Raw genomic sequence first — 10,819 nt, 5'->3', positions numbered from 1 at the left:
TTGGTTTATAAGAAGGGAAGCAATAGCACATGCAATTTGTGTATGCCCGGTTCACTTGAACCGCAGTTAGTCCGTGGTAAGGTGGTGATTTGTGATAGGGGGATTAATCCACGTGTCGAAAAGGGTGCGGTCGTGAGGGATGCAGGTGGGGTTGGGATGATATTGGCCAATACAGCGGAGAGTGGGGAAGAATTGGTGGCGGACAGTCACTTGTTGCCGGCTGTGGCGGTGGGGAGGAAAGTTGGGGATGTGATTCGAGAGTATGTTAAGAGCGATCCAAACCCAACGGCTGTTTTGAGTTTTGGTGGGACAGTTTTGGATGTAAGGCCTTCACCAGTTGTAGCAGCATTTAGTTCAAGAGGGCCAAATTTGGTGACAAGGGAGATATTGAAGCCGGATTTGATTGGGCCTGGAGTCAATATATTGGCTGCTTGGTCAGAGACCATTGGACCCACTGGACTAGAGAGCGACACTAGAAAAACCCAGTTCAATATCATGTCAGGTGCTCTACTCCCTCCCTCCCATTTGCTAATCTGGTAACGGTCATCATCGTACTATTTGTTTTCCTTGCGTGTCTGTGTTTATTGTTATTAACTAGGTGAGGTTAGGCTAGGTTCAGCATGCCAAGTTTGCTTGCTTTGGAGTGGAGGTAAATACATGATTAGTGGAGCCTGTAGTTTAATAAATTGATTAATCACGGTTGGGAGCTGGTTTGTATATGCTAATAAATCTTGGTGGTTGGTGGTAAATAACATGGCAATCGGCGAAACTGGGTTCGGGTGTTAACGGGCACAAAAATATTATTACACAATCAACCCTTGGTGAAAGTGGAACTAGACAGATCACATACTCTTATCAACTCTTCCACTGCCAATTTGTTTATATATCTGGCTTCATCGGAGCTAGCACTAGTCAATAAAAGATGGTAGCCTAGAGGTCAATGTTGTGTTTGTGGTCTTGCTTTTTTAGCATTAGGTTAATTGGTTTTATGATTATCCAACCTATTCCATTTCTTTCCTGTGAGTCTCCCCGAGAGGATGCACTTTGATATTGGAGTCGAACCTGCATCTCGTCTACCTATTTTTTAGTTCAACCTGATGCGGTATATTATATTATATTATAATATCAAAAATAAATTTAAAAAAATAAAAAAATATTTTTTTAATATTAAAAAAAAACATATTGAAACTCGCAAATAAACATTTGCTAAGTAAGCAACACTAGGCTAGTTAGTAGTCAAGTCACCCAACAGGCTTCTGTTGCTGTGCATAACATGTTGAATACTTGTTATTGTAGGTACATCCATGTCGTGCCCACACATAAGTGGTGTAGCTGCATTGCTGAAAGCAGCCCACCCAACATGGAGCCCAAGTGCAATTAAATCCGCTCTCATGACCACTGCCTATTTTAGCGACAACACCAACTCCCCGCTCCAGGACGCTGCAGGTGGTGCCCTTTCAAACCCATGGGCTCACGGATCTGGTCATGTAGACCCACAGAAAGCCCTCTCGCCGGGCCTCGTGTATGATATCTCGACGGATGATTACGTAGCCTTCTTGTGCTCTCTGGACTACACCATTGAACATGTCCAAGCCATTGTCAAGCGCCCAAACATCACTTGTTCGAGGAAATTCAACCCTGGTAATCTCAACTATCCGTCGTTCTCAGTGGTGTTTACCAACAATAGGGTTGTAAGGTACACCCGCGAATTGACCAATGTTGGCGCCGCTGGCTCCATTTATGAAGTAGCCGTGACTGGGCCCCAAGCGGTGCAGGTGACAGTGAAGCCTTCTAAGCTTGTTTTTAAAAATATTGGGGACAAGCTTAGATACACAGTGACTTTTGTGGCAAGGAAAGGTGCCAGCCTCACTGGTAGATCTGAATTTGGTGCAATCATGTGGAGAAATGCTCAACACCAAGTTAGGAGCCCGGTTGCATTTTCATGGACGCAGTTGTGAGCTTTTCTTCTTCAGGTTTTATTTGTTATAGATGAATATGGGTTTTCTGTTGATGAGCCTAGTCACAACTTTGCTTGAGAGAGAGCTGCCGAACAGGGAGAAGCCAGAGCTGGGACATGATTTTATGGTATTGTTTGCCCCTTGCTAGGCAGAATAGGGCTGGTAGAAGTTTGATTTTAATTAAACGCGTGCTCGAGAACCTAATGTAATACTCTATTTGAATGAATACAAATTCGAAGATCGACCTTATAACATAACATCTAACCATGGCCTAAAAATAGTCTTATCGTCCTATAACTTGTTGACCTTTCTATGGGGGTGGCAGGTTTTGGCCAACTGAATGTTGCCGATTTAGGTAAAGGGCAAAAAGAAGAGAAGGGGCTTGTGTCACCGAAGGAAGATATTGATCATGGATAGTTTGAGCATACCTGGCAATTTATAGTCGCTTTCGTAGCTTACTAGATAAAATATTCAGACACCGTATGTCCGTCTAGGGCTAGCTTTCGTAGCAAATTCATTGCTCTGACACAGTTTCAGATGCAAAGTAAAAGGGCCTTCTAAACCAGCGCCATTTGATTCTCAAAATTATATGGTTGGTAAAGCCTGCCACTCTGCTCAGACACGCAGCCTTAGTGGGTACTATTTATTGGCAAAAGAAGCACTGGCAATGGCATCATGTTGAATAGTCACTATGATTCATTTTGAATGACAAGACAGCACCTGTGCCCTGTGGTTTCCAGTTAGTCTTATGGCCAGAAACGATCATTACTCAGCCAGCCAGCATAAGGCCACCCAGTTCAATTATTTAGCATCAATAATTAGCAAGTTGTAGGTCCAGTGATTTTGAATTATGCGTGTATCGATAATAATCATGTAACTATTTATTTGTTTTTATATTTTAAAAATATCTATAAAAAAATTTAATTTTTTTTATTTTTTATATATTTCAAATTAATATATTTTTAATATATTCAAATTATTTTAATATATTAATATTAAAATAATTAAAAAAAATAAAAAAAATCATTCACATATTTTAATACAAAAAATTATTTAAAACACAACTACAAACGCACACCTTACCAAAGCCAAGTCTCTCTTCAACTCAAAAATTAACAAGTTGATCAAGGGCTGTGATAGAGGTGAAAAAAGAGCATATCCCTTGACACATAGCAGCAAGCTCTTGACAAAGCCTTGAGCAAACAAACAACAAACCTCTGACAGTGATAAGACCACAAATACGAGAACATCAGTCTTGTACGTATATAGCCAAACCAATCCAGGCCCGGAAAAAAAAATCCAATCAATGTCTAGATTACTATACTATTATTTGTGGTTTTAAGTTTCCTTTGGGGCCTGTTTGTCAAGTATGGTGGTGCAGCCTAATAGATAATTGAATGGACAGCTCCTTTGGCATGGATGGAACTTTCTTAACTGCATTATAGACCTAGCCAAGGCCAGTTCAAGAAACCAAAAAGTAAAAAGGTTCCCACCATTGATACTATATGGAGAAATAGAATGGCATGTTGTAGATAAAAGCTTCCTTAAAATACTGCGCACTGAAATGCTAGAAGAATAAACAACATGGATTACAGCAAGCCTTTTTACAATTGCAACAACCGGGGGGTACCTTTGGACATTTGGGACAAGAGCATGCCCACCTGCAACAAGAGCAATCTGGACATGAAGGCAATTGACAAGTGCAGCAGCAGTTCCTGTTGCATGAGATCTTTCTACAGCAACGGGATCTAGGAAGAGGACAACAGCAGCAGCATCGCCACTTTAGAGTTGGGCAGCTGATGCAGGAACAGCAGTTACGTAGATTACACTCACAGCAGCTCGGACATTCTAGATGAAGAGAGCATCCCGAAGAACAGCAGCAACAGATCCATGATAGGTTAAAACAGCGTATACCACTGCAAACGACAAAGGAAATCGCGTCATTTGTGAAAGAGTCAGGTCATGCAGAGAAGAGAAACTTGTTGGTCATTTATGTAACAAAAATGGATTGAGGCCCTAGGCTTGTCTTCTTAACTGCATTTTGCAGTATGCTATGATGGCATGACTAAAATGCCACTAAGTTCATAATAGAACGTTAAACACATTAATTTAAATTCGTGCAAATTCTCAAAATAAAGAGTTTCATGGAACATCAAGAACCAAAACAATCCAGAATGAATATTTTGCAAACACCAATTACTGGAATTGAATAGAGTTCTATACAGAAACATAAGAAAAATGGACGATGAAACAGTACCAGAGCCACTTCCAGAATAGACAAGACCTTCGTTTCTTCCGACTTCTGGTTAAAATGAAAAAAAGAATAAAAAGGAAAATAAAAGGAGAGATACACAAAGCTATTATTCCTGTTCAAAACTAGAAAACAAAGTTTAACAGATGATCCTGTTCTTACGTAGGAATCAAAGGATCTGAGTTTGCCACAACAAAGTCAGTGACCCTGCAAAAATATATTCCAATTAGCCGCTAATTGAACAGAATCTATAACTTGTGCATATATATTTTGGAACACTTGAAGCTATGCCATGTAATTGTAAAACTGACGTACTCTTTGCAGCATCTAGATGCAGGCTGGAGGCCTTGAAGAGATTTTAGTTCCTCCTGCTCAAATTGAAATTGCCAATTCAATATTATTTCATTGTATAAAAGAGAGAATAAAAGCTTTTCAGAGAAGATTTTTTTTCCCATCCAATTAATCAATCTTCACACAAACTTCATGAAATAAATTGGCTGGTAGGGAGCAGCTACAGATATTAATGACTGCTTATCTTCTACCATAAAACAGATGATATCATCACTGAAACCTTTTATGAGGATGGCCAGTTAGACCAGGCTAAGATTCAAAATTAAAACTTTCATACATAGAGCACTGTTGAAGAAAATATCTAAAACAGGAAATAACCAGCTATAATCACTTCTAAGACTAACAAAGTCCATCTTGTGGTTTGGGTTGAAACAAACAGGTACTAAATACACAACTCAGTCTGATAGGTTGGCAGTGAAAATCGTCAGCAGAACACACAACGTCCAAAGCTACTGGATGAACAGTTAATATAATTCCAGAAGGAAAATTGATTCCAGTTTCAGGTTTGGCAAAGCCAGCAACAATGAAAAACCTTTATTTTTTTTAATTATTGAACAATAATAACCCATCTACAATTTCCGTAAGATGCCATCACAAGATATCAGTCAGCTAGGTCCTCGTGCATCTGGGATAAAACAACCAACCAAAAAATACCCAATTTTCATCCTTCTACTACCTGCAGTAGTAGGCTCTTTATGATGTTTAAATTGAGTGTTCGCAACTAGAAGGATCGTACCTCCAAAAATTCAACTCACACTATAAGCTAACAATACAAAGGAAGTTTCAGCCTAATTTTCCATTGTTGATGTAAATTTCTTGTGCTAGAGCAAACCAATAAAACGCTTGTTAAGCTTGTTTCAACTTCCCTTTCTAGTTTCTCCTTTATTTGATTGGTATGATATTATCACTTCAGCTTCTCATATCCATTAAGATTTAGCATATAAGAAACTAAAGAAACCAAACCTCCACATGCTAGTCAGGGGGAGAACACAGAATAATAGCAAATTTAAAGCCCACCTCTAAGAATCCAATCTCTCTCTCTAGCATCTGCACTTTAGCCATTTCCCTTCGCTTTCCATACAAATCCGGATACTCCGGCGGTGACTTTGGACAGGGCGGCGGCAATGATGGTACAGAGGAAGAGCCACCAGTCGGAGCAAAAGCCATGACTCCTTGTAACCTCTTGTTTTAACACTGAAATCTCTAGAAACTAGCAACTAGATAGAAGAAGAATGAAGCAAGAAATGCAAAAGGAGAGAAAACAAGTATAGTACTATTGGTTAACGATACCAAGGAAAAAACACCAGGTAATAGTAGAGCAATGGGAAATGGAAACATAGCAAGGGACAAACAAGAAGAGGGCAAGCAATGTTAGGTGTCAATGCAGTCAGAGTACTAGCAAGAGAGAAAAAAAAAAGAAAGTTGAGTGGAAAGAGAGCGGGGGGAGACAGAGACAGAGCTAGGTAGGCAGTAATTACGTAACCTGACAAGGATAATTACAATACCCAGAAAAGAAAAGAAGCGGGCAAGCAAGATACTGTAACAATTTAATAAGAGCAGAGTTGGTACAAGAGAGTGAATGAATGTGTGTGTACGTGTGTATAATAGTTGCACCATATAGATTGACAGATTGAGAGTGATTTATTATTTTCACAGAGAGACTGTGCGTGTGAGGGAGAGATCTATGCGTCTGTATTTATATCTGATGGTGATCTTCTGAAGACACTAGCTTTATGCATGGTAATAATGGTAAAGTCGGCCGTGGAAAAGCCTGCAAACAAGTCTGTGTACGTTCCCATCTTGGCCCGCCCTACTTCACCCTTCAGTAACTAGCTAGTAAGTGCTTTGATCCTTTCTTTCTTCCTTCATGACAAGTAAAAACTTACAGCTACTACTGTGTCTGCTCTTTTCCTTTCACTACGCTTGTATTGTATCTCTCCGTGTGTACTATAAGAGATAAATAAGTAATAAAACAAAGTCTTTCTCCTCTCTCGTGCGTCTGTATTTTTTTTTTTTGTTGGTCTGAGAGAGTGTCGCTGGACGTGGAGGTGGATGTGCAGAGGGAGAGGCGAAAAGCACGATGTGTAGTTCAGTACCTGAGATGACACGTGATGGCTGCGTATGAGAGATAAAAGGGTTTTCCAGGAGAGCAAGTAGCATCATCGTTTTGTGTAACGGGTGGAGGAGAGACTAGGGAGGGAAGGGTGGACTGCGATTTTATCTACGAATCAATCCCCAATCTATACAGTAACTAACAATCCAATCTCCAATCTTTTAAATTCTTGCGAATCTGTCCCCAGGACTTCATCAGCTTCAACTATTTGTAAGTTTAGATTACCGGAAAATCAAGAAATTGCTATATTGAATTAAAAAAAAATCTGAAAAGAATATATTACAAGAAACATTGTAAGTCTTACAATTATGCAATTGGTTTGGGAGTTATTACTTAGCTTCACCAATTTAATGGCTTGTAGCTATTTATGATTTATAATTTGATTTATTTTTTTGATGAAACAGCATCATTAGCCAAAAATTCCAATAGAATGGAATTCATAAAAACCACTTCTTTCAATAATATTATATGACTATAAAAGGAGTATATTTTGTATTTTTTAAAAATAAATTTATTTTTTTTATATTTTGAAATCATTTTGATGTGTTTATGTAAAATATAATTTTTAAAAAATAAAAAATTAATTTTGATATATTTATAAGTGAAAAATACTTTAAATCATTACTATTACTATAATTTTAAAGAAGTTTTTGGTTTCATATATGTATTTGATTAATTAATTAATTGCTTCTCATAATTTAAAAAATAATTAAGAATTGTTTATTCTTGATACTTAAAACATAAACAAAATTAATTACACAACATGGACACTAAACATTACTTATATACAAGAGATTCAAATAATACTTTAAGTGAAATTGTAGCAAGCAACTTGAGGAAAGCAAAGCCGACTTCAACTCAATAAAACAAAAAATCATAGTATGTAATTCCTAGAAATGGGTTTAAATGTCTTCAATTTTATGGTAATGAAACTGACGGGGATGAACTTGCGAGGATCAAAAAATGGCAAGGGGAGAAATTAGTAGGCATATATTCTGGGGACTGATTAAGTAGTTCTCCGTATCGCAATTTTCCAAGCATGAACCAGCTCTGATTTTGAGACGAGGAAAATGTAGTTCTCCGTATCGCAATTTTCAACCAGCTCTGATTTTGAGACGAGGAAAAAGGAATAATCACCACGAGGGTAAATCCGCCGATACGGAGGGAGTGTCTGCCTATTGAAGCTTACCTTTTTCAAAAGAAATGGCGAGATGGGATGTTCCTTTTCTTTGAAGGAAGCAAGCACCCAACGAACAAGACAAACTGAGGTAACAGAGATTTGGTTATTTTTTGATGTATTTTTTATTTATAAATTTATTTTTAATATTAATATATTAAAATAATTCAAAAATATAGAGTTATATAAATATATATATATATAATGAGAGAGCAGCAGGACACTTCTGTTATCTGTTCACTTATGTTTGGTTTTGGTTTTCGCAGTCTCGTTATTTTCAAACACAGTCTTATTTAATTTTCCCATGTTACGGTCTGCCCTTAAATTAGGCCAAGGATCACAGTAAATTCAATTTTAAAAGTTTCAAAGAGTGAGTCCATATAGATTTGTTTTATATATATTCCTCATCTAACTATTTAATTTTTTTATTTATTTAAAATGCCCTTTAATCTTAATAATCAAACAGCCACCTTTTTTCTAATTAAATAAAAAAACTAATGTAAGATAATATTGAGTTTGGCAAGTTTAAAGATTCATGTTGAGGTATTATATTACATCGTTAGAGTTTATATAAAATCAATTTTGAAACCACTTTTAAAATAATTAGATGAAGATGATAAAAGGTAAAAAGTTGATGAGTTACACTTTTTTAATGCAGTCAAGAGAGTGCTTAATCTCTTTTAATTTGTTTCTATTTTCTAATACACCTCTATGCAAAACTAATGTTATCAAAATTGATAATTACTAGTGATTTTAATATAAATTAATATATATATATATATATATATTATCGTTAAAAGAATTCAAACCCAAATAGGTTTGGTTACATATATTAAAACTATCAAATGGAGAGCACAAGCGTCACTTTTTTTTAATTAAATCTTATTTATTTTTATATTTCTAAAATATTTTTGAAAAAACATAAAATTTCTTAATTTTTTATTTACTTCATATTATTTTTTTCTATTTTCATATTGTTTTAATATTTTGATGTTATTTTTTTTTTAAAATATTACTTTAATATATTTTTAAATAAAAATTATTATTATTATTTAAAAAATTTATATTTTCCAATGGCTTAAATGGATATTTTTATACGTTTATACTAAAACTATCATGTTTTACATATATGACTGTTATTTTTTTATAAAAAATAGTTCACAAAGGGAATATCAGAATACAAATAAATTAAATATTACAGTTGATTAATTTTTTTTTTAAAATAAGAATACGATTGATAAATGGTGTAATATAAGTGTATATTAATAGGTTTCTCCAAATATTATGTTCAATTTAATTCTGTCACAAATTTTAGACTTTCATTCCCACCTTCTAAACTTGTTTCTCCCCTAATATTTTTTTGTCGCAATTACAACGCTAATTTATTAAATATTAAATAATTGTTTTCTAATTCTAGTTACTAAATTAAAAATTCTCATTTTCCTCCTTCTAAATTCTCTTTCCTTCTTTTCCTCACAATTTAAAATCTCCTTTTAAATTCTCTTTCCTTCTAAATTCTAGTTTTCTTTCCTAGTTTCATAAAAATGTTAAATAAATAAATATTTTTAAAATTTGTGTCACAATTTAAAATCTCATTTTCCTCATTTTAAAATTCATTTCCTTTTAAATTTTGATTGCAAGTACACCATTTTATAAAATATTAAATAAACATACATTTTTAATTTCGCAATCCCATCATAAAAATTTAAAATACATTTAAATTTTCATTTTCCTCCTTTTTTTTTATACAATTCCATAGTCAATTCTATATAAAATACAGAATTTAGAATTCTGTCATCAAATTTTTAATTTTTCACTTCTCCCCTTTTAGATTTTCGTTCCCCCGTTTTAATTTGCTTTTCTTAATTCCAGTGTCTATATATATATATATATATATATAATTCCAGTCTATATATATATATATGTAGACAATACTAATGATCAAAATATAACGAGACGAAAATAACATTAGAAAAACAGAAAATATAAATAACATAGAATTTTTTTTTTTTTTTTACAAATCATGATACAAAAATTTCAATTCAAAATTTTATCGCTAAACATCATCTCTTCAAGTATTCTACTGAAATACAAAACTAAAAAATCTATGCATGTTAGGGTGCTTGGTATTGTGGTTTGATATGTTTGGCAAAAGTATTTTTTATTTGAAAATATATTAATATAATTTTTTTATTAACACATCAAAATAATTCAAAAACACTATAAAAAAGCATCAATCCAATGTTTTTTCAAGTGAAATGCATTTTCAAAATGTAGCTAAAATTATAAGCTACCATACTATCAAACACTTATTAGTTCTAGATACGTCTTGTTGACGAAACAATTCTAATAAACAATCATAGAGTTATTTTTAGGATTCCTAAATTAAATAGAAAAAATAAAATTACCATGCACAATATTTGATTTCCTAAACTAAATAAAAAAATAAAAATAACATAAACAAAAATATTTTCCTTAAGTGAATAGGAATAAAAATAACTAAGAAAATAAAGAAATTCTCATAAAATCCTCTTATATTGGTCTTATCAAGTTAGAGAAAGCTCATTCTTAAGTTTGAATTGTTCTTATCTCAATTTCATAGATGTCCAATCAAAACACTACAAAATGCATAAAAAATAACCATTGATAAACTATTTATCTTTCATGTGCTTATGGAATAATGAATTACAAACTTCCATTCCAGACCATGTTGTGCAATCATTACAAATTTATTTTCAAGAATCCTAGACCAACACTTTCCTCTAGCCTTCATAAATCAATATAAATACTACTTCATAGTCTCTCTAGGGTATTGTTTCAATTTTACTAAATCTGCAAACACAAACTCTGGCTTCATCCTGAAAACCATAATTGGAATATAATTTGCATGTCATTTTATTTTTATATATAATTTGATGGTGAATTTATATACCATGTCATAACCCAATTTTAGGTTATTTTCCAAAAAT

At 34.0% G+C, this 10,819-nt stretch overlaps 2 protein-coding genes across 3 annotated transcripts in view; one reads left to right on the top strand and one right to left on the bottom strand.

Moving 5' to 3' along the window:
• LOC105136366 (Subtilase family protein) overlaps window positions 1-2,215 on the top strand; it is a 3,526-nt gene extending 1,311 nt beyond the window's left edge. The window contains exons 2-3 of the mRNA XM_011041676.1: window positions 1-502; window positions 1,297-2,215. The exon at window positions 1-502 is cut by the window's left edge and continues 22 nt beyond it. Of these exons, the coding sequence (XP_011039978.1) occupies window positions 1-502; window positions 1,297-1,958 (1,164 nt within the window). The 3' untranslated portion in view covers window positions 1,959-2,215. The remainder of the gene's footprint in view (window positions 503-1,296) is intronic.
• A 1,221-nt stretch (window positions 2,216-3,436) lies between these two features.
• AGG3 (guanine nucleotide-binding protein subunit gamma) lies at window positions 3,437-6,578 on the bottom strand. 2 transcript variants are annotated; one of them, XM_011041675.1, is made up of 5 exons: window positions 5,578-6,578; window positions 4,525-4,577; window positions 4,372-4,416; window positions 4,216-4,257; window positions 3,437-3,874 (listed from the first exon to the last, which is right to left on the bottom strand). In XM_011041675.1, the coding sequence occupies exons 1-5, from the start codon at window positions 5,725-5,727 to the stop codon at window positions 3,526-3,528; spliced, it is 639 nt and encodes a 212-aa protein (XP_011039977.1). In that variant the 5' UTR covers window positions 5,728-6,578; the 3' UTR covers window positions 3,437-3,525. The 2 variants fall into 2 exon arrangements, with proteins under 2 accessions (XP_011039977.1, XP_011039976.1); XM_011041674.1 differs by having other exon boundaries at window positions 4,216-4,260; window positions 5,578-6,571.
• Between the last annotated feature and the right edge of the window lie 4,241 nt (window positions 6,579-10,819).

The sequence above is a fragment of the Populus euphratica genome, unplaced genomic scaffold (assembly GCF_000495115.2).
Source record: "Populus euphratica unplaced genomic scaffold, PopEup_1.0 scaffold53.1, whole genome shotgun sequence".
Lineage (NCBI taxonomy): Eukaryota > Viridiplantae > Streptophyta > Magnoliopsida > Malpighiales > Salicaceae > Populus > Populus euphratica.
This window is presented reverse-complemented; position numbering and strand designations above follow the sequence as displayed.